This window comes from Branchiostoma lanceolatum, chromosome 3 (genome assembly GCF_035083965.1).
Source record: "Branchiostoma lanceolatum isolate klBraLanc5 chromosome 3, klBraLanc5.hap2, whole genome shotgun sequence".
Lineage (NCBI taxonomy): Eukaryota > Metazoa > Chordata > Leptocardii > Amphioxiformes > Branchiostomatidae > Branchiostoma > Branchiostoma lanceolatum.
Genome location: NC_089724.1, coordinates 21554740 through 21578732, shown reverse-complemented (window position 1 = coordinate 21578732; position 23993 = coordinate 21554740). Strand labels below are relative to the sequence as shown.

Here is a 23993-nt window from a genome sequence, read left to right as displayed (position 1 = left end):
TGGCACTATTGCGTGACCGTTGGTTTACTTCTTTGCCATAAAAAGAGTACGCGTCATCGGCATACTTTTCTAAGTTGGGGCAGATTTGAGACTACTTGGGGTCTACTTTGCAAGGGAAGCAAAGCTGCACAAAGCCAGAAGTATGTGATAATCGATGCCAAACATCACAAGTGACCCAGTTCTAAGTATCGACAAGAATTTAACATGGCATTCAGTCCAGTCTCGCGGTCAATCATCGATTGTTGGTATCTAATATTGCTGATTCTGAGGGCCTGAAGTACTAGTATTGCTCTTTGGTCATTCCGTGTGATTGTATCCATATTTTATCACAACATAGGATCAAGAATGATTATTGCACCGTAATGCACAGGATCAGATACAAAGTAACTGGCACGAAAAAGAAATCCTATCGACTTTCCGATCAACACTTTGTTACAAGCATGTGAAGTCGAAGAAACACTTTAAACGCAATATATGTTAGAACCGCAGGCAGGGGCTTTTACGAGGTAATCGTGCTTGGTTGGTGCAGGAGATGTTAAATTGCTTCTTTCTCAGGAAGCTTCCATAGTGACCGGAATGAAGAAACGTTGGCGGCGAACCATCTATACTTGGTAATGTTGTCCCAGGGCAGAGATTTAAGATTCTTGGTTCACTGCGCTTGTAGTAGCCTCCTCAGTTCGTTTTGATGTACAACATACTACAAGGTGTAAGAAAAGTAAAATTTACAACTTCGAATTGGTACCTGGTAGAAAGAATCTGGAAAGAATGCTCAAAACATCAAGTAGATATATCACCCCCTTTCCCCAGGCAGGATGATTCACGACGCGCCCAGCCCGACGGTTGGCGGTAAAACTTGAAGAATCCTGCTGGCAATGGCGATGATAAGATCATGACTTCGAGCGGCGGCTGTTGGGTACTTTATCACCTTCTGAGCAGATCGATTCCTTGAGGAACGAAGGAGTATCTGTTCTTCTGTAGAATTCTGGAGTGTTTCTAACGTGTCTGAGCGTGTTGAACATCCCAACTAGACCAGTCCGGGTATATAGGACGAAGCAGTCGGATGTACAGGAGGTTATCTTGTTCCTTTCAAGCTTGTTAAACGGTTACCTCCATTGTGAGTGACCACGAAACATCTGTTGATCCTGAACCCTGCCTCAAACATACTTTCATCGACCTGGTCGTTCGGACAAAAACGCACAGACTTTTCACAACATTTTTTTTCGTTGTAATCCTGAAGAAGATTAACCAGAGCATGCCCTCTGTTTAGTATCCACAAGACTAAGTGGACCTTTTGATTTACTAGTAGTATGTTGACCTATACATATTCCAAAATGCGTCTTTTGAAGACTCTAACGCCCGTCCAGCACCCCGGAAGAGGATTCAGGTAACGTTACGTACTCCATGATCAAACTCCGCTATCTCTGGACTATTCAACACCCACAAGCGACGAGCATGTTATCTCGCCATCTCTGTGCCAGAAAGGCTTCCAACCTTATTCAAGATAAAGTACTTGAAGTGCATTTAAATAGGCCGGCAATCGATACATCATTCATCTTGCCCACACACCCGGGGTTTATCTTGTGTTCCATTTGGGAGTAAAAGACAACTTGGTTTGACTGTCTCATGGATCATAGCTTCCCACGGCGCTCCCTCATCCATCACGTGTTGCTCAGAGCGGGGCGGTGGTTTTTATAATACTGAAACTACACTTAAGTTCGCGGGGATTTAATTTCGCGGCAGAGAAAATGAAGTATTCGTTTATTCAATTAAGTTAGCGGTTGAAACAGGGTAGCGGGTAGAAGACATAACAAGCATTTTCGCGGTGGTTTTAAGTTCGCGGTGAAGAGGTCACCGCAGAAACCGTGAACATTAAACCACCGCGAACATTTCAGCATTTACAGTACTTCAAAGGTGGTGCAAGGACATGAATTCTGGGTGTAATTTAGCTCGGCTGTTAGTAATCCGGGTGCAGCAATAGAGATCGATGTCGACTGGCTGCCTCTGAAATGTTTTACTTTGAAAATCTTATCATCACATGCATTTTAAAATGTATTGACCAGCGATTTGCAAGTTCTCGATCGATGCTGTGGTAAATCGTTTCGCTCTCTTTCGTGTCTCGTGCTTTATTGTAATGTCTGAGATATTTTGAGCCCCATAACTAAGTATTGAGAGAGCCCAAAAGAGAGCCAGAGTATCCTACATTTTCACCATTTACATATCAAGAAGCGACAAGAAGCCCAACCTATATGCTCAAGTACGATATTTGTACCGCATGTGCATGTTTGTAAAATGTCTTTGTTTGTGACCTATACTTAGCCTAGTTGGGCAAATATGCACAATGCCGGTCTTCCTTCCGTCATTAACATCAACAGCGGTATTGATCGAGTCTACTACATCATTCTGCCAACTTGCAATTATACTGCAATGTATTTTGTCTATTTTTGCCGTTCCCATCCTCAGTCCTCAGCCGATCCTTTCTGGTCGGTCCCTAGCAAGCCTGAACAGTTATTTTGGTACTGCATATGTTGAAGAAACATCGTCCTAACAATGTTTTCTCCAAGGGCAGTACCAGGAAGCTCACACGTTAATGACGGTACCGATAGGTCCAGCTTTTTACACATGTAGAACTGTCGCGGCCTCTAGGCCGCCGTTATCTGATTGTCGTCACCTTTCGATCAGTGCCCTCCCTCTCTAAAACTGCACACATTTGCGCTGTTATATAGTCCCCCCAAGATAAGACAGCCCCATATTTTAGACATACAGTCTACTTTCTAATCTACAGCACATTGAGTAAAAGTTCACTGCGGTTGGGCTTAAGTCATGAATATTTCTCACCAACGTGAGCATTGCGGCCCTGAACGACTAGTGTTGATGTGAGGTATGCCATTCTTACAGTCGGTTGAAATAATGAGGCCATTTGGGAACATTTGAGCTGGTGGCGTATGATACATACATATATCACACTGCCGTGTCATTACTCCTACGCAAGGTACGGGTAAAGACGGGTAAATGCATCTTTCGCAGAAAGCGCTGCACAAATCGTTCACGGTACAAAAAGCATCTGACCGAAGACGTTCTGACATGTATGTCAGTCGTCTTTACCCACAATTGTAAATTGACGTGGAAATGCCGTTTTTATTGGCGTGTCAGTGGATGCCTTCTTAGACATGATATTATCTTCTTAGGTCAAATATAATGCAACGGTTTTTGTTTTAATGAATGCCAGGCTTATTGTATCCATGTTATGTTATGTTATGTTATGTTATGTTATGTTATGTTATGTTATGTTATGTTATGTTATGTTATGTTATGTTATGTTATGTTATGTTATGTTAATGTTCTATTCTTCTTTTATTGAGTATGATGTCTGACAGGCAATATGCGAATTGTCAGATGAGTATGATGTTATTGTGACTTTGGTTAGCTCCGTAATTTAAGAGCAGCTAAAGTAGATTTAGTTTTAGGGTATGGCACTGTGTGGGCAGTACGTACCAATGGCGCCCATCAAAACCGATCAGAGAGGAGGGAAACTGAACACAGACGTACTTCGTAAGCATTCCTGATGTTGACTGTTTCCTTGGTCTTGGCCACGTGCCCGACGATGCCGCAGCCGAAGGGGACGCGGATCTCGTGTGAGCCGGTGGCGTGAACCGCCTGTTCCACGGACGAGTCGGGCGTCACGTCAAACAGTCTGGATACTAGGTACTTGTTGTCTCTGGAAAATAAAGTGAAAGTGTTTTTGTAATCTCATGCCCGAAGGCTAATTATAAGTACATGGTGGGACAGAAGACATACATGAAACAATGGACAGTGAGTGACCGTCTTGAAACAAGCGACTACTCAAAATAGAAGTGTTTTTTTTAAAGCAGAGGAAGACGAAAGGTCCCACTTTTTCTATAATTTTTGGATTCTGCGATTTGTGAAAAGAGGAAAGTGGCTTCCTGTTCGTCCGTGAACGTGAGAAATTTAGAGTAGGTCATGGTGACTGCTTTAAACAATGCGGTTCTTTCGTCGTGGTTACATAACTGAATTGGAAATACGTGTTTCGTCTTTCAATGCTTTAGACGCACAGCATTTACAAATTGTAAGGAAAGGAAATGAAAGCCTTATCAGTGAGGATGCGCTCAGGATCAGCAGAATATCACATACAAATCGTTAGGGTGTATAAGGAGACCCGCTAACCGCTAACCGATATACACACACCGAAATGGATACCGTTACTTGGCTGAGCGTTCACAGTGTCATCGGTATCTACAATATTCAAACGGTGAGCATAACGTTAAGAAGAAATGTGTAATGTTGCTCCTCGTGTCGCCATACATAATGGATCGTTTTTACGGCAGAATTGATCAATTTCAATGCACCATCTCCTGTCCCATATTATCAGCTAAACACTGACTCGGGCCTGTCGGAATATTACAAGTCTCTCCCCTCCCTCTTTCCCGTGTCTGCAAATATACTGAATCAAGTCATGTCTGCTTCATGTTTGAAGCCCGTTTGAGACCGTTCAAGGAAGATGGAAGGGAAAACCACAGTTGCTTCGTAAGTCATCTCAATCTAGCCTCAAACCGACGCCCGAGAGCGAGGCTGGCGACACAGACCGTAAAGAATGCCGACAGTTCTTCATACGTTTAGACAGTAAACATACACCGTGATGGCCTGTGTTTAAGTGAACATTGACGACAGGATACGCCGAATCAGTCAGCAAGCGATCTGACCGCTGGTTACTTGTGCCAATTTCAGCCCAACTAAACGGCCCGGAAAGTGTGTCAACAAACCCTGGCACAGCCCTGGCATCATGTATGACGTTCTTTCGGATCGATTGACGCAACGTTACGTGCATTGGTTCTAAAACCCCCATAGACGCTAGCACGCACACATCTGTTATGTGATTCCCTATAAGAAACGTTATCTGGTGCTACTACTCTAGATAAATGGCGCCTTGGAAGTATTGTCACGTAAGGACCAACGCAAGTTTGTTACAGATTATGCGCGGTTGAATGATCTTTTGTTGAATAGCGAAAACACGTCAGTTGGAGCGTGTCAGTAAGTCCACCTGTCAAGCGGTGAGGTTTCTTCGGTTCTACGTACGCAGCTCGTAATCTTGGCCTCAGGTCATGTTTCATTCGTACCCACGGACTAAAACATGGATTGGACGAACAAGTTACCTTTCGATACGATTTTCAACCCCTCCCATCTACAAACACTGACAGCTAGCAGCACGCCCACAGCCAGACGTTATGAATAAATTCTAGAGCTGTCTACAAGATTCGTCTCAGCAATATTTGATATTATACCATACACGAATGCCTCTCAGCATGAACAATGTGGCCATGTAACATGTTGACTGAATGATAACGGAAACGTCAAAACGATTTTCAGAGAACAACAACAACAACAACAACGCAGCAGCTGATAACAACATCCGGAAACATGACAATGGCGCAGTGATTTATCGTTGTCAAACACTTTCATGATGCACGTGAAAAATCACCTTCGGAAAGGGAACACAAACAACGGTATCAAATTTGAAGTGACAACTTGTCTAGCACTTCATACATAACATATGCCCTAAGGGGACTGCCACTGTAACGTCTGACAGCTAGCCCCTTAATCTTGCAGCTAGGTTCACCTGTTGAGAGAAGATACTGTCTGTGCGTGCACATCTAAAGTTGCCTGTGATACAGAGACCATGGCTGAGAAAGCTAACATTGACACAAGTCCATGTACTAGAATATACAACGTATCCCATATTTTGCCACCCACGTCTTGACCTCTTCTATGTCTTCTTTGATCTTTTTTACGTCATGGTAAAACTGAATGTCTGTTGTGAAGTTCTGTTCTCTACCAGAAAATGAGTCTATTAAATGGCGCAGTAATGCAGCAGGTTTGAATATTAGCTTGGCAGGAACTGGAGTACAAAATGGCTGTTCGTTTTTCACAGGATCAATTCATAACTGCAGCATTACCACTGCGAGAGATTTATCATTATAGGAACGTCGCTTGAGCACTTTTGAAAGAATCCGCGTCTCTGTAAGAAAGAAAACATAGTCGAGGTAACGCGTTACATGAAAACGGTCATGAAAGACGAGCAAGTTCTTTTTGTAAACACACAGCACAAATGTGAGTTCGCCCGGGTCACGGGTTACGTAGGTCGACAATGCACACTTAAACGGTGGGGAACCGTTTCCGCAATTTATCCTATATCTACAGCGTGATTCAAGGCGCAGCATACCAATCAGGTCTCGTTTTACGTAACTTCCAGCATTATACAGCAAATGGCTATAGCCTATAGGATTCGTCATCATTTGGGCAGGACTGAGGAAATCTCGCAGACGTCTTCAGTTTGATGTGTCGATCGCGATGTAATTTGGGAAGAGGAGGAAGAAATGTCATATAAATTTTTCTGCCATTGTCATTCACCAGTAATAGCTGTCATGATGCAATTTTCCGCAATCACTAAGAGACCCGTACTATAATCAGCTGATACGGACGGCAGGAAAGAGAGGGTGTAATTAGGAATCCTACAGACGCATCGATCATCTAATTTCAATGTCACAGACGCGCAAGACATCCTGGTAACGGATGTTGATCGTGTGCTAAGTGTCAATTCTCAGCTAGTCATTCGTTTACGCAAACATGTCTTAGCTTAGATTCAGCTGTAGAGATGATGTCTTATGGAGCATTGAGGTGACAAATACAGATGGACATAACAGTGCCTCTGCACTCCGCACCCATGCGAAAATTGAGCTTGACATTGTACATAGCAACAACAAAAAAGCAACGCATGCAGTTAAAAGCATAAACCCCGAAAACGACTTGTTAAAAGCTAAAACACCTCCAGTCAGGTAGCAGGAATAAATTATTGTGTCCACAGACCATGGTTTTACTATCAATTTATAACACCACAGGCGGGGACACAGTAGAACGGTTCAGCGGTGCGTTGCCGCTGTGTATTTACACCCCTCATGTTTTCAGACGGTGTTTGTCCATAAATACATTTCTACCTCCAGCCCTTTCAGGCAACCGACTGTAAGTTGTAACGTTATATATCAAGTTCTAAGACAGGTGTGAAAGATTGTGGGAAAATGAGTCGCCCTCTCACCTGCTGCCCTTCACCAGGAACAGGCTGCACCTGTCCGCGTTGGTCAGGATGCCGACATGGGTCAGGATCTTGTGGCACAGGTTGGTCATGTCCAGTTCATTGGCAATGTCCCTGATCAGTTCCAGCATCAAATCCAGCTCGTTCAGTTTGGAGAGTTTCTCTCGCGACGGCTGTTTCCTAGGAGACCGTTTCCTCAAGTTGTAGCGCCGTGCGGGCGAGAGGGGCCGCCTTGGGAAGGTGGACACGCCGAGGGCGGTCTCGGGGTGTTGGTCGAAGTGGCGGGAGCCTCTGCGGCGGGAGAGCAGCTGTTGCGCCTGCCAGTGGTTGGCCAGGCCGGAGCCTGGGACGCCCTCCCGGCCCTGCGCAGACCGGACCCGCGCTACATACTCCCCGGCAAATTCCGGGTGCGAGTCCAGGTAATTCAGCACGGCCTCCCGACTGAGCGCCCCGTCTTCCCCGGCCGCCATGGCCAGCACTGTGCGCGCGGCTCGCTGAGAACTACCGGCACTGCTGTACAAGTGGGGTGTCTTGACGGGCGTACACAGATGGTCTCTGTCAAAGAAGACGCTTCGACTACCTGTCAGCGGTCTGCGGTACGAAATATTGCTCCGTGATCGATTGTAGGCTGGGTGGAGACATGCATCGTGATTGGGCCTGGTCCGGTGTGCTCCCACAACCGCACGGTTTACCCTGCAAGGCGTCCAGCGATATCAGTCGCTCACAGCATTGTCCTCATCACGTTTTACTCCACTCGCGAGCGCGACTAATTGTTAGTTTTTCGTGAATTGCCCCGGCGGCACTGCTGTATTACCTGTTGAGTACACGGACGCGAAACGCGGGCCCCGCCACGAACAGCGAGCTCAACAACGGAATGCCCCCGGTCGACAATGACTGTTCACCCAGGCCTCTCTAATCAACGGTTACAATACTCTGAACCACTCTTTCTTGCTCGTCCATGCAAACCGCCTCGCCTCATGGCGCATCAGGTACAGCCTGAATACACGTCCGTTTAGCCCCCAGACTCGGAAACATCCAGGCTCGGTTTCGCGTGTAAGAAAAGCCTAATTTGATTCCAGGCTTCTTCCCATTTATATTGTTTACCTAAGAAACATGGAACCGTTTCCCCTAGCAACGTTGCCCAGAGGAACAAATTAAAGCGTTTGTTGAAACATCACCGGTTACAAAATCTAATCACAAGACTCACGCTGCCGATTGAATCATGAAGGACGGAACTAATGAAAACAAGGACATTGTTAGCTTTTCTGTGTGCTGCGGCTTCCAACAATCCGGCAATACAGTGTGAGGGGTGGCTCATTGTTGAACCAGGAGGGGATTTCTCCCCGAGGGTCACGGACATCGGTGAAAAGGAGACGTTTATCTCTAACGTTAACAACAGCGATGATGTCGGCGGACGCTCGCCGAAGGGTCTCCGTCGTCTTAGGCATGTTGTTGGGGGCGTTTGCAACGTTTGAGGTCAGAGGTGAGTGAACCGTGTGTGTGTTAATGCATATTACTGGCTCAAGACTTGTGGCTTTACTAACTTAGGGGCCCCAAGAGAGAACAAAACAGAAGAACAGAATAATGTGTGTATGTTGATAAAGGAAAGATTAACAGTAGCAATCAATAATAGGAGAAACGACTTACATTATTCGTTTTACTTCCTACTGTTGTTTTGTTGTTGTTGATAAGGGACGTTCTTGCTGTGCCACATGTTGATATTTATTGATTATGACAAGATCACACATGTTCAACGTCCTCAATATGTCATCGACATACATGTGGATCAATCACTCACCACACGTTTGTGTTCGGCTGCCGGTTAACGGCTCAGGTGTCGTGATGTCGTGCGACACGGCAACAGTGACAGGAGCTGTACATCATGATGGTAATGTCGATTACTTCCCACCTCAGAAGTTCTCCATTACATAGCCTTCTCTGTTAATACTATCTGTGTTCGTGAGGGAGGAGGACAGAGATCGAGTTTGCAACGGCATGATTGATATTACTGTCCCTCTCTTTACACGCAGCAGGTTGAAATGGCACTTAGCATGCTTGGGGACGTTACATTTCTTCACATTGAAAGGGATGCAAGAGAGCAACAAACGTTTTCTGCTTTCACCTATCTTCTAGGCGATTTTCACAATTTCCCTTATTCCTCGCTCTTCTTGCATGCATTTGGATATTTTGCATACCTCCATCAATTTAACGCATCAGGGTTTTACTAATCATGCCATTTGTATATTTTAACGCCCTCTTATAAGTGATATTACAGTACACACACCCTTCCACTGCAACCGCTGAGCGACCGCCGCAGAATTTCAAAAAAGCAAATTTGTTCAAATTTTGTGTGTTTTCTTGTATTTCAAATCATACATCTACATCTTGCATCACCAATTATGAAAGCAAAATCCAATTTTGGTCACTGTCAGGTCGCTCAGCGATCGCCGTCTAGTGGAACACATATTGGGCCATGAGAGACAACAACAAGAAACTCCCTACCCTTGCCCTTCATACTAACTCAGGTTCCACGCTACACAGGTCTTCGCGTTCTTTTCATAGCAATGGTGTGATATATCCTACTCTCCAAGCAGAGGCTTATTGGAAAGATTGTAACCCTCCTCATATAAGCCCCGTTTTCTGACAGCCGGCCCAATCATCGGTTGTCACAAAACGGGATAACACTATATATGAGAAGAGTGTCACAATCTTCCCAATCAACCTCTGTTTGGAGAGTAGTGATATCCGAGGAAATGTCGAAACTGCTGTAATACTCGAGCTCTTGGTGATTTTTTGCTTGGGTTTATCGTTACTAGACAACGTATCCTACAGCTGTTTGCAGCGCTTATACATAACCGTTCCAAGAACTGACAAAAGTAAAACGTTGTGCGGAGACTCAATATGCGTCTGTTTCGTGACGTCATGGCAATGGGCTCTCCTGTGGAGCACAGACCTTTCACGTTTGCGTAGGATTAAAGCCGGTGCTTTGGGCTCACTTAGGGCTACACGTGTCTTCTCACGGAAAGGTCAGCTCCCTTGCCGTGTTGTTGGGATGGCAGAAAATCCCCCGTGATCCCCCTGCTCTATTCAGGAAAATGCAGGATTGGCTACAAATCACCTACGCAAACGGCAGGGTTGTACCAGAAGGGCGCTTCAAGTACGATTATAATAATAACCTTTATTGTACATTCATGCCCTATCACGGGCTAAGTGCAGGCATATAGATACAAAATACATGGTAATGTTCATATAATGACACACAGGATTTCTAATACTAATCTAAAACAATGGTTCTAAAACTACTCTAATTCATAGGTTCGGCTTCTTCGCGTGTCTTTGTGATGTTAGAAATATAAGTTGAGATGGACTTGTTTAAGAAAAGACGGCCACATAAACAGCAAATTGATGGTGTCAGGAACTTCAGATATTTAAAGAGGCGTCTAGAAATTTGTTAGAAGATCTCCACTTACCATTGCAGGATCACCAAATTACACCAAAACCCATACATTTGATTTGCGAACCTTAGCGCGGTATGTGACTGCACTTGGGTTATATTTTGTCGTACTTACTTAACGTTAAAGGAGACTCAAAATAGCCGGTGAACTTTTGTTTGGTGAGGAGACAGGGAAAACCCCTCGGCGTTTAATCGGGATAACATGTGTCGGATAAACTGTGCTTGGTTGTATCAACTGGATCGCTCTGACGTCACAAGAGTGAAAAGACAAATAAATCGCCCTAAGAGTAATTCTGAAAAAGAAAATCTGCGAACGGTGACTTGGATAGGTAGGGGACCGCCGCTCAACACTGATGTCTGTGGTTCGCGAAGTCGACCTTTTTTAGAAACTAGTTTGTCCCACTCTCCAACCAGAGGTTAGGCTCCGGCTTGTTTTGGACGCTTTTGTAGGAGCTTTTTTCGGGCTTTCAATTTTGTCAGGTTTTCTTTTTGTCTGCCAGCCAACGAAGGACAGAAAGAAAACCTGACAAAATGAAAAGCCCGATAAAAACACCTCAAACGACGTCCAAGACAAGTCGCGGACCCTAACCTCTGCTTGGACAGGGTGTTTCGGAGGCTCATAACCAACGTGTGCATCAGGCCATAAAGCTGATCCATAGTCTTCCAATGGGAAACCTCGGCAGTTTCATGAAAAGTTAATTGAAATGACAGCAACCTACCGACCAGCACCCTCTTTTCTGTGTTTCAAACGAATCAGATTTAACCTTACGCGCCTTTTTTACCACAGCAACATTTCTGCTATAATTCCTGCGCTGCCCAGCAGGAACGAACGTCGACTTCAAAAAACGTAAGCACCCTGGCTAGTCGTACTCTCCAAGCAGAGCTAGGGTTTCGGCTGGTTTTTAACGTGTTTTTAGGCGTTTTTGTCATGCCTTCTACTTTGTCATCGTTTTTGTTGTGTCGCCAACCCGAGTTGGGTTGGCGACACAACAAAAACGATGACAAAGTAGAAGGCATGACAAAAACGCCTAAAAACACGTTAAAAACCAGCCGAAACCCTAGCTCTGCTTGGAGAGTAGGCTAGTCGGTCAGACGAGTCCAGCAGAATTTTTGCAGTCAATGTGGTACAAACAACACAGCTAATTTCATCATATCTAGCGGTAATTTTGTTTTCAACCAGCCATGCACGAACTAATATCACGCAATATGTTTTTCAACGTTTGCTACATTTAATCAACTGACTCATAAGTGGTATTTTGACTCCTACTACGGAATTCTGTCGAAGTATGATTTGATAGAATATCAATGCAATTACTTGGGACCAGGGGTAAGTGGCCTAAATAGCGGAATCTACAAGGTAATTGAGTTTCTTTGAATCAATGGACGCACCAAGAGGAATGAATATTCGGATGAATGGCGTTTATGTTTGTGATAAATTCAAAAGGAAAGGCCGTGCAAATCCGGATGAAAACAGTTCAGTTTTGGTAGAAGTAAGGAGCTACAAGAAAATAAATCGCACAGCATATAGTTGCTGTAATATGTGGTCTGCATCTCTGCTCGTCTTCTCTCTAGCTTGTATTGCGCATATCCAATGGAATGGCCCTAAGTGTAATCCAGATTTTCCCCATGATGCACATGGGTAATCACACTGTACGGTACGGCAGGAGTTATTGCCCTGCGGGGGGTGTTAGCTTTCCCACTGCGACGTCAGGTCAGCCAAATCCACGGGATCTACCGCGAGGAAGCAATAACTGGTCATACCGGGTATATTTAAGAAATATGCGGGCGGCGGCTGTGTTTTTCGATAAGCGTCATCGTTATGTACTTGTGACACCTTCAGATAGACGCCTACCATGGCGCCACAGGTGTGAGATGGGCAGCTTGCTTTTGAGTCCTGCGCCATATCTCGGCAGTTCTACCATCATATATCTCGCGGAGGTACAAACAACCCTGTAGGTGTTGTGCATGAACGGATTTGGTTCTGTTCTGACTTATACGTACATGACATTTACAAGCGTGCCAGGGGGTATTACATTTTCATAGAAAAGTCAGGCAATACCGCGGCTTCTGTCCTGCGTTTTCGAAGGAACTGACCTCACAGTATGTTGAATAGTTTTCAGGGACTGTTCAGAATAAGGCGATGTATGTGAGTATATGTGCGTGTGCAAAGAATATTGTCTAAGAATTTCATTGGGGATTTTTCAAAACGGAAAACAAAAAAAAAACAAAAAATGCGTCCCCCACGCTTCGGGTGAGATATTCCTCAGTTTTCGGCACAAGGATCGAGGTCTAGATATTGAATTTTGAGTTGTCTTATTGCAGGGGCCGCCTTCTGACAATTTACCCTTGGAGCGCACGTTCCCTGGCAACAATTCTCCTTTCGTTGCCTCTATAGTCATGGATCGCACCGGGTCGGGGCGTTTTTGGGTGGAGATTTGTCAAGATCAAATGTGTCCAAACAAGGGGGCTTCCACAGTCGGTGCTGCAGACAGACCGACGCCCTTCGTCTTGGGGTAGGAGAGCAAACGACAGGGGAAGTCGTTTTTAGGTCTCATCAAAACCTACCAACAAACCAAATACTGAGACAATCCATCAAGGCATTCTAGAGTTATTCTGGTCCACTACACACACACACGCACAACTGTGACGCTACCCTATGCATAACCTTCTCGGCGAAGGTAATAAGCATTTGAAAAGTAACCAGCTTGCTCATTGCAGTTCAAACTTTATTTGACAGAGGTCGCTTTTGACATGTGAGGTAACAATGATCCTGGGTACGAGAGAGCCACTCTCGTTCACAGTTGTCGTAGAAACACCAGTAAACAAAAATGGCGCCCAGATAGAAAAGTTTGGAGCTCTGAAAAGCTTGATGTGATAATTTTGAAGGTTTGGTGGCAACTTCAGAGCAAGCCGTTATGTAGACGTGGTTTGGATATTTCATAGTAAGTATTGCTAGATTACATTTTGCCCAAAATACTATGAAACCTCAGAAATATCGCAAATTTATAGTAGCGATTTCCACAAACGAGTGTCCCCCAAGCTTCATAAAACTATAGCCTCCTTGTTAACCAGCTGCAGCTATTAATGTTTCGACCCTACATCATGCACATCATGTAAGGAGTGGGCATTGCAAAGACTTGTATTTTATGTACATATGTCCATGCCCATCCGTAGAACGCTTGATACATGTATAATATGTATAAGTTACGATATGAACATTTTACTCTAAACATGAAAACAGTTACCTCATATAAAAGTTTGCTCTGTAATGATAAATGCTATTTCCTTACTTGGCAGAGTCTTCAGCTGCTGAGGAGTGCCACCATGTCTACCAGTCAGCACCGCAGCTCTATCGACCGCCCCACCAGCTACCACCCCCCTCCCTCCAGCTACCATGGCACCGGGTCTGTGGACCGACCGCTGTTTCCTGTAGGGTCGGGGATCAAAATACCTCAGATCGGCGACCATGCTCCAGCGGCACCGAGTACTCCCTACGTCCCCGTCACCTATCTAACACGAGAGAAAACCGACGTCCCTACTGCGTACCTGAAGAAGATTAGCTGCGATCTGACATTCACACAAGATGTTGTGGAATCGCGTGCCGTACACACACTTCCCTACAGCACAGACAGACTGAAGCAGGCCCTGGACTATCGTAGCATCATCAAGGTGAAAACTGCCAGGTCCAAGATGGTGGATGGACGACATGACCGCAGGGGCCTGGACACCAAACATCTGCCCTGTCATCTGCAGAGGAGACATCCTTATAGGTTAAGACCGCTGGGCAAGAAGGAACAACAAAGGCAGGAGAAAGAGGCACAAGAGGAAGAAATGGCCGAGCCTGAGACAGCAGCTTTCCTTACAGAAGTCAAAGAAGAAAAAGGGCAGAAGAAAGGGAAAGATACAAGCGACATTGCAGAGGTGAAGACTGAAGGGGAGATGGAGGCTCCCGTACCTGTAAGGGCGAGGCCACCACATGACTGGGACGAGTATGTGATGACCAAGCTGAGCCGGGGCACGGCAAGGTGGATCGTACGAGAGAGAATTCCCGCAGGGGAACAGAAAGAACGATTGGACGGTTTTCTGGTGCAGAGATATGGGAAGAGGCCAGAATTTGTCTACAAGGAAGAAACGTCACTAAGTTTAAAACAGGATCGCTCAAAAAAGAAAGTAACAATAAAGGAACCGACAAAGGGAAAGGGTAAGTGAAAAAATAGATTTTTTAAAGTGTTAGGTTAACATATGGTGCTCAGTAATCCGCATAACAAGTGATGTATGTACACCTAGAGGCAGTATACATGTTCATAGCTGAATCTTTCAGGCACTGAATAAAGTATTATAAAATAATTTATTTAGTAATATACTTATGAAGTATGTAGTTTGACAGAAAAAAATGCATAGAACACACAAAAACACACAAAAGTAGCAGACTGAAACTTCCAACCTCAAAAATCGACACTGACATACAAATATGTATTACAAAACCCTCTTGCACACAATCGTTGAATCATGCTCCTTTCCTTCAGATTCTGTCCATTGAACAACAACGGCAATCGCCGGACTGGTGGTCTGAAATGTTTAGAAGATTAGGCTTTGTTACAGTTTGTAGAATTAGCATATCTATAATTTTATCCAATTGTCATCTTGCCATGTCCACACCAAGTCTGTGACATATCTCTACTATATTATTCACAGATACCGTGCCCACACCACCAGAGTCCAAGTCTGTTGTACGCCATGATGAGGACCCCAGCCAGACTCTGGGCACGTACTACCAGCTTCCTGGCAGGCATTCCAAGAAAGTGGAGTACAGAGAGCCAGGTGAATTTTGTTATACATGCGGTTTCACATCTGGCTAGATCATGGTGTAGTTTATAAAAAAGGACAGCTCCATAGCCTTTTTGGAAGCCATAGGGGCAGTGGGTTGTTCTCCACTGTGTCTAGGGTACAGTGTTGGGAGGCAGAGCCCAGATCGCTCTCCTTCCACTAACTTTTACCAAGTCAGATACCCATTTTTACACCTGAGTGGAGTGAGGAAAGTGGTGTTAAGTGCCTTTCCCAAGGACACAATACAGTAAGGACTGCCAGGAATCAAACCCGTGACCTCTCAAACTTGCATCCGCAGCCTAGCCACACGGCCATTTGATGCCACTTAATAGAGTATAACTTATATTGTTGAAAACAAACAGCATCATTAATCCAACCAGGTCTACAGAAATGTTACTCATTGGATTGAGGATTGGTTGTGTGATGCTAGAAAGTCCAGTGGTACTACCGGTAGTGTATGTTTGTTTACTATTACCACTATTGTTTTACTTCAGGGGCGACCAACAACACAGCAGAGGTGGTTCAGGTGAAGCCGTTAAAGCCGCCGCCCCCTCCCACCCTAGAGGAGCTCCTGAACCCTGCCCTGGAGGTCTTCCTCTACAGAACCACCAACCAGTTTGAGAGGGAACTGCTCTCTGGTAGGTTCAACTTCCAGTTTTTCATGCTGTACTATCATTATGTTCACTAAGTTACAAACTAAAATATATGTTGTAATTATAGTTCTTGTTTACCCACTGTCAAAACCTTTCTTCGTATTTTTATGAAAACTGGTGCACATTTGATGGAGTTGGTTCTGGAAGTACAGATTACTAATACTAAGCATCAGAAGGTTTTGTTTCGATAATTTGAGTAACATGGCTGAAGTCAAAGTTCTGTAACTTACTAGACTGTAGTTTGTGACGTCCTTCCTTACACCTGCAGGTATGGCAAGCCAAGTGTACCAGAAGACTGGAGACAAGCACAGGATCTTCATGGACAGTCATGCTGAGTACAAGACAGAGTTGCAGACCCAGTACCCGCCGGACCCACTGACGTGGCTGTCGGAGGAGGAGAGAGAACAAGCCAGGAAACCCACCAAGATCATCAGGGGCCTGCAGCGCTGGACCAAACTGCCAGAGCCTGCTGATGTGAGTCTGCTGTGTTTGTAGCCAGCCTTGTCTTAGCAACAATGTAAGGTACAATATACAAAGACTGAAGCTTCTAGGGAGCCATTAAGTCAACAAGTAGGCAAAATCTGTTGCTGTAAACACGGTGGTTTGATGTTCATGGTTTTTGCTGTTACTTCTTCAACTTGAACTTAAAACCACCACGAAAATGCTCATTCTGTCTTACCGCAAATTCAAATCACAGCGATCTCGAATGCATGTTTCCTCATACTGACATACTGACTGACTGTTGTTCTAGTTTGCATCAGAAGGGGGCGTTGTTCCACCCAAGGCCGAGGACACGTCACCAAAGAAGCGAGACGACGGCAAACAAAAGGCCCGAGAGGAACGGGATGCCGACCCGCTGTTGAGAATAGGTAACAACCCTGGCAGTATTCTTGTATGTAAAATCTGCCCAAGAAGACCACCCAGGGGACTAAGAAAATCTGGTCTATGTGGACAGGTGGTCATTAGAGACAGGATTTTTAATGCTTGGGTCATTGGTTAGAATTATTTAAGGGGCCACCAAGAAGAGATTACATTACAATTGGCCAGGTGGTCCTTATTTAGAGGTAGTCACTTGTACAGGTTTCCCTGAAGTACATGTAGGTAGCATTCTTTGATTGTAGAGAGGATTTCTATTGTCACATCATCCAATTGTGGGTCTTTAGAGACACTATTCTGGAAATCTATCTTAAGTCTACCTCTGCTAGTGTTGTACATCATCCACTACATGTTCTTTTCTGTCCCTTCTTCCACATTGCTGTCTAGAGGAGGATGGACAAGGGTGAATATTGGGTAAAGGTATGGAAGGATGGATAAATGGGTGACAGATGAGTGAATGGCTGAAAATACAAATCTAAGGTTTAAATAGTCTGTCCTATAATCCGTTTGTAAATCGATCTGTCTGTAAACCTATAAATCCATCTATAAATCCATATGGATGGATTTAGGATTGATGGACGGATTTTAGGACAGATGAAAGGATTGACCTCTTTAAACCTTGCTCAAACTTTAACCTGTGACCTTGTCAGGTCTTGCCGATGTGCTGAACCTGCCCCTGCTTCAGCACTTTGGTCCTAGGAAACTCCCCTCTCCTGTGAAGCAAGTCTTGTTACATTACAACCACCGTAAGATTCAGCAATGGACATGTTTTGCATACTTGTCAAAAAACATTTACTCACTGACAGATGTTTTGGATGGCATCTGCCATGTTTCTTCATTATGTAGTATGAATTTGCCTCACAATCAATTTTTTTTCTGTTCCAGACTGCCTAGAATGTTTTAGAAGTTAAGTGCTTTATCGGTGTTTGAATTGTTCCATGAATGTTCTTTGTGGTGTACACATTGTTTGTTCCTTCCTGTGTTCTTCTCCTTTGAAATATTGAACTTCTTAATCTTTACTGTCAGCTCCTGTGTTATATTAATGGAGAAATTAACTGAAGAAAGAAAAACATCATGAAGGAATGCAGCATAATTTCTGTCTTCATTTGTTTAATCTAACTTACTGCATTGAGCACTTGTTGGCCTTGAATATGTTCATTGTCAATGTCAAGTCATTGGTCAGATGCAGGTTTTGTTGACATTGACAATGTTGTTGACATTGGAGTTTGTAGATATTTAGCCATCCTACTTTCTAAATAAAGAGATTTGCAAAATGTAGAAAAACAAAAAAAATACGATAGCTGGTATATTACACTTAAGGGAAATTATACCTGTTATATGAATACTTATAAACAAGGTCACCACATAATGTGAGAAGTGTTCCGAATTAAAGTTGACAACTAACTGCTTTGATGCTGAAACTCATACTAAGATAAAGACTCAGTGTAACAAGATGTGTCAGCCGGAAAGGACACTTCCAAGGCCTTACGGACTGTTTTGGCAGATATTTCAGTCCTAAACTTATTTCTATCCTGCTGTTTCCAGTTGAGGAGTGGCGAGACAAGTTCTACCTGAAGAACCAATGGCAGGACTGCACCATCGACAGCCTGCTGGCATCCATGGAGGACGTCCACGAGATTACGCGCCTCATTGCTGTGACCGTCTGCTGCCGTGCCGCAGCTCATCGGGCTCTACCTGATGATGAGTATGGGTCCTATCATGTTTGTTTCCATCAGCCATTGTTCTTTTTTTGTTTGTTTGTATGTTTATTTGTTTCAAAGTTTCAAATTGTGTTGCTGACATCAGGTGTCAGTTTTTTTAATCAAAACAGGAAAAAGATGAAACCAAAAGAAGTGCACATTGTTTGTTCCTTCCTGTGTTCTTTTTCTCCTTTGAAACATTGAATTTTTGAGATCTTTACCGTGACCTCCACTGTTATATCAATGGAGAAGTAGACTGAAAAAGACATGCAAGACTTCTCTGACATCTTCCTCCAGTTCGTCCAATGACTCTGGCATGGTTGTGATGAAGGCGGAGACGGGTCCCAAGCAGGGCGTCCTTCCCAGCAGGCTGGTGGAGGGGGTGGAGCGCCTTCTGGACGATCCCGTACTCAAAGTCCGCATGGCGTCGGCCATCTGCTTCTACACCATGGACAAACACAACGACAAGGTGACGTGGACTTGTCAGGGTAAACCCTGGGGGAAGATGAAGTTGCCTACTGGGAAAGGGGCGATGGGTAGAAATTCTACTTAAGAAATATTCTAATTTTCTTAACTTAAACTCCTCAACTTAAAATCTGTTCAACAGCACATGGTGGATATTTGTGTTAACTGTAAGTAGGCTAATGGTATGACCCATTAGATATGTGCTGAATTTCCTTCTTTTGTGCAAGTTGGTAAGAGAAGTTTGCACCATCAACATCTCCACAGCAGTTATATGTCAGGAGAGAGTTTGTCCAAGTCTAACCCTGTCTGTTCCTCCCTCAGGCGAGAACCATCCTGTGCAGCATGCTGCAGGAGGGGGGGCCGGCCCAGCGCTGGTTGGCAGCGCAGTGCCTGGCCACGGCAGGGGAGGTGGAGCCTCACATCGTCAGCGAGATCGTGTTCCAGCTGTTCAACACCAACAGCGATGTGCGGCGCGACCAGGCCATCATCATGCTCAGCAAGATGAGCCAGAACACGGTACAAACATGCGCCAAAATTTGTCAATTTTTCGCTGTAAATCTACCTGACGTCTTGAGGTATCTGTTTTTCAATTCACATCCTAAAAGCCTAGTACTAATCATCTAAATTTTCACTAATTGCTTCACAATATGCTGAGTATTATCGTTACAGTTTAAAAAGTATAAAGGTTTTCTGACATAAAGAAAGATTTACCAAATGCATCACAGACACTGTGGTACAAGTTATTCTATCTCTGTATTGGGAATTTGTATTTGTGGACCAGTTGACCAAATGATTGCAGTTTTACATCCTTTGACACCAATTTCAGTGCATATTATGAAAGAGGTTAAGTTTAGAATAGTAAGTTAAGTAAAACAGCACATTGTCTTCAGAGTGACTTTAAGTGTATTGCTGTTCTTCTTCCAGACGCTGGTCCACTCCATGCTGGCGGAACAGCTGAACAGTAGCAGCTGGACCAGACGTGTGCTGTCCTGCAAGGTCATCCCCAAGCTGTACGGGCCCATCAACAAGGTAACAGCACAAAACTGACTTCATCACATCACATCACAAAATTTGTTTCATTTGGGGTCACAGCTTGAAACAGTTCCTACATTGTATACATTGCGTACATGTTGTAATTGATAGCATATTGCCAACGATATCAATTCAGTAGATCCAACATTTCTATAGTACATCTACTGGTTCTTAATCCTCCTCAAAAGGTGGTAAAGTCTGTTTGGTCGAACTGAAATTTTTGTGTGCAGTTTTACTGTTTTCCTGGTGGGTTTTTTCGTCTTCGATTTTCCATCCACACATTCCTCAAACAATCATTTCCCAACAGAAAATTCCCAACAGAAACAGACTCACAGTTTCTGATGTCGTCAGCAATCAACACTGACGCTTTTGTTGCCATAGTAACAAAGATAACAATGATCCCCCTCCCTCCTCAGGACCTGATGCACAAGCTGTCCACCCTGATGTGGCACGACTGGAGCAGCGAGGTGCGCAAGGCCGCTGCGCAGACGCTGGGACGCACCGGGCACGGGAAGGAGGTCCACAACAACCTGCACTTCCGTCTCACCAACGGCAATGAGCGAGAGAAAATCGATGCACTGAACAAGATCGGCCACCTGGGTCAGTAAATTTTAATTTAACTACATAAATCTATGTATAGTTGACTCACTATAATGATTTCTTTACATGTAGGTTTTAACAATTTAGATTCAATTAAACGCAAAAGGATTCATGCCTAGGATTTAGGACTTTGATTAACTCCAGTCTCTCAGCAACAATTCAGTAAATATAGATGTCATGTTTTTGTTGATCCCTTTGACGGAGAGTCACGTGTTGATGTTCTACCTCCTTTACAATTAGCCTGCCTTAAAGTAGTCCAGTTACCATCATCAACGGGACTCCCGTGTTCTTTACTGCCCTTGTAACACCACCTTATCCCCACCCAGGTATCATGACAGCCCGCCTGCTCCCCCCCTTCATGGAGTGTTTCCAGGACCCGTACATTTCCGTCCGGATCGAGGTCTGCAACACCGCCGGGCACCTCCAGATCACGGACGACGCAGCACTCAACACGCTCCTGGAAATGGCGCAGTTTGACCCCTGCTGGAAGGTTAAGGCCCACGCCATCCATGGTAAGTAGACAGAACTGGTTTATTCCTTCATGTATGATTGTGTCTTCGAGGACCATTCCATTCAGGATAAGAGGGCTGCCGCCATACTGTTTTCATTTTTTTAATTCTTATCCCACTCTCCCTTTTCAGTAATCTCCCTTCTATGCTTTGAAGAATTTTACAATAGATATTTTTACGAATAGATACACATATAACGATGAAAAGCAACAGTAACTTTTGCCAACATTTGAAAAACCAAGTCTTACCAGTTGGGCATGGCAACTAACGATGAGAATTAGTCCAAATAACAGTTACACTCAAGCAACTGGATAAATTTTGTTCCTTCAGTAACTGTTATTTAGCTTATCTTGGCTTACTTCGATGTCTAACCTTCATGTCTAACCTTGATTTCTGTGTCAGCCCTTGGCCAGATTGGGATGATGACTGAAGAGATCGTGGAGAAGCTTCTGTGGGCGCTGAAGTACGACGACACGCCGGGCGTGCGGGCGCAGGCGTGCCGCGCCATCACCCAGCTGGGGCTCCACGATGATGATGTCATCGCAGTTCTCCAGGACAGGACCATCGTGGAGCCTGATGACATCGTTAGAAGGTAATTAAGAGAACAATAGACAGTATTTCCACCTTATCACTTTAGCAAAGCACAGTCCATTAAGACAATTCTGTTCTGACCTTTGTTCACGATTCATAATTTTATGTGCATGGTTTTTAAGTTTGATTCCTTTCAAGAAACAATGAACCTTTCAGAAAGGATTTACTATAAAGTACGAAAGCTGAACATGTGGTCTCATAGATCTAAGCAGAATTTGATTTGTAAATACATTTTGTATGTACACTGCTGAGATATTAATATTAAATTAGTATACTGTATTTTAGTAACCCACACAGTGTTGTAATGATCTCTCCAACACAGTGAAGTAGTGGAGGCTCTTCAGTCTCTTGGGCTCACTCCCACTGGAGACCTGGAAACACTGCAGGCAATTAAGAATGAGGTGGGGAGGCTGTGCACCAGGGGGAACGTCGCTGCCAAGATCACTAAGAAAGAAGAGCGGGATGACAGGACTGAGAACAAAGGCCGGCTGTTGTCGTCCTCAGAACCTCCAGTGACAAAGGTCAGGACAAAGCTCAGAACATCTTTTTGTAAAACATGTAGATGGACCAGGACAGGTTGGGGGTAATAACCTATGCTGGGAGGAAGATAAACTTGATTTGCACAAGATGGTCCATGGTAAGAAATGCACACTCACCTCAACGATTGTTTCACTCCTATGCCCGATTGTAGCTAGCTACGTCTTTTTAACGGTTATTCATTGCCTAGCTTTCTCAGTCATATACTTCTGAGATCATACCAGGTATCATTTGATATGTTACAAACTCATGGGAAACAGCCTCCATTTTCCCAGTTTTGGGAGTCATTTCATTTTTCAAAGATTATAGATAAATGATTCAGTTGTGACTTCAGGTCACAGAAAAAAACACTCATGGTTAGTGTTTTAAGTGATTGGATAACCAAAGAATGTTCTTTCTCTTATTTCTATATTTTTTATCCACACCTCAGGAAAGAGCCATCCCAAGTAGGTCCAGTAAGGGTCGAAGCTCCGCCCACCCCACCATCGTGGTTAGCGAGGACGGTTTGGACCGTATGGACACACCGTGGAGCGTCGCAGATGCTGAAATCCGAGCTCTGCTGCACAGGAGGGCCAGCACAGGTTTGAGTCCAGAAGGGCATCGCGCAGTACCGGACCAGTCCACTCCAGAGGAGGGGGAGAGTGGAGAGACCCACTGGACCCAAGTGCAGACATACCACGAGGTGGTTGAACCAGCCGCTGGGGCACCACCAATGGAACAACTGGAAAATGATGTTCAGGTGCTTGTCATCCACCATGAGGACACCACCCTGTCTGAAACTACCGACCAAAGATCGGCAACAACTGATAAGGAAACAGTAGACAGGACTAAATCTGAGTCCAAGATGTCAGAAGGAACAGTCAAGACAGTAACCTCGCAAACAACACAAACAGGGCAGTCTGTGTCGGATGTAGAGTCATCAAAGCAGAGCGTTGGTGATAAAACTGAGGATAAATCAGGATTAGCAAAGTTACCAACAGAGATTGAGGAGTCTGACGTGCCTCCTTCAGAGGTTACAGGGTCTGTGATGTCAGCAGCTTCTCCCGAGGCTCAGCAAGGAGAGGAGGATGGAGAAGAGGAGGGGGAGGAAGAGGGAGAAGAGGATGAAGGAGAAGTGATAGAGCAGGGAGAGGAGGAAGATGCTGACGATGAAGATGATGGTGAAGATGATGGTGACGATGATGAAGACGATGATGACGAGGATGGTTAACTGATCCTTATCCTCACCTTGAGATTAAACTTGTGCCATTAGAATGATGTGGCAAAGTATTCCAAATTGTATAATATTACATTACTCATTGACCATAATTTGTACATATATCCATTGTACATGAATTTACATGGCAAATTCTTTCATACAAGTTGCAGTATGGTATATTTCATAACCAAATACTTTGTACGTAATTTTCCTCCTGTGGAGATTATTATATATAAATGATGAAATAAATGATTTTTTTCTGTACATCTTCAATCAGCTTGTTTTTCTACACATATTTGTGTAATAAAAACACACAAATGTTAACAGCCCCAAAATTCATGCTAAGACAGTAGTATGATACAAGTTACTTTGACAGAAAGCAGTACGTTACAAAAGGCATCCGACAACAACAGTGAATCACGGACTTGAACAGCCTGTTGTGTTGGCAG

General features: G+C 44.3%; 2 protein-coding genes across 7 annotated transcripts in view; one reads left to right on the top strand and one right to left on the bottom strand.

Annotated features, from left to right (window-relative positions):
• The window catches only part of LOC136431018 (cGMP-specific 3',5'-cyclic phosphodiesterase-like), a 28615-nt gene extending 20211 nt beyond the window's left edge, over positions 1–8404 (bottom strand). For all 4 annotated transcript variants that reach the window (XM_066422201.1, XM_066422200.1, XM_066422202.1 and 1 more), the window contains exons 1-2: positions 7106–8404; positions 3547–3715 (exon numbers count right to left, since the gene is read on the bottom strand). In XM_066422201.1, coding sequence (XP_066278298.1) covers positions 3547–3715; positions 7106–7572 — 636 coding nt within the window. In that variant the 5' untranslated portion in view covers positions 7573–8404. The remainder of the gene's footprint in view (positions 1–3546; positions 3716–7105) is intronic.
• A 4939-nt stretch (positions 8405–13343) lies between these two features.
• LOC136431009 (HEAT repeat-containing protein 4-like) lies at positions 13344–23808 on the top strand. Of its 3 annotated transcripts, none has more exons than XM_066422189.1 (16): positions 13344–13498; positions 13854–14757; positions 15252–15377; positions 15878–16021; positions 16305–16510; positions 16788–16905; positions 17563–17658; positions 18458–18617; positions 18910–19081; positions 19399–19593; positions 20002–20106; positions 20526–20709; positions 21036–21221; positions 21621–21810; positions 22132–22330; positions 22777–23808. In XM_066422189.1, exons 2-16 carry the CDS (start codon positions 13881–13883, stop codon positions 23554–23556), a joined length of 3738 nt encoding a protein of 1245 aa, XP_066278286.1. In that variant the 5' UTR covers positions 13344–13498; positions 13854–13880; the 3' UTR covers positions 23557–23808. The 3 variants fall into 3 exon arrangements, with proteins under 3 accessions (XP_066278286.1, XP_066278287.1, XP_066278288.1); XM_066422190.1 differs by having other exon boundaries at positions 13344–13502; XM_066422191.1 differs by lacking the exon at positions 17563–17658.
• The last annotated feature ends 185 nt before the right edge of the window (positions 23809–23993 follow it).

Bases quoted from the DNA above. Each gene is read 5' to 3' on its own strand.
- LOC136431009 (XM_066422189.1), top strand. From the start codon at position 13,881: ATGTCTACCAGTCAGCACCGCAGCTCTATCGACCGCCCCACCAGCTAC. The intron at 17,659-18,457 runs GTAAGATTCAGC...TGCTGTTTCCAG, and splicing joins CTTGTTACATTACAACCACC to TTGAGGAGTGGCGAGACAAG. The intron at 22,331-22,776 runs GTCAGGACAAAG...TCCACACCTCAG, and splicing joins CAGAACCTCCAGTGACAAAG to GAAAGAGCCATCCCAAGTAG.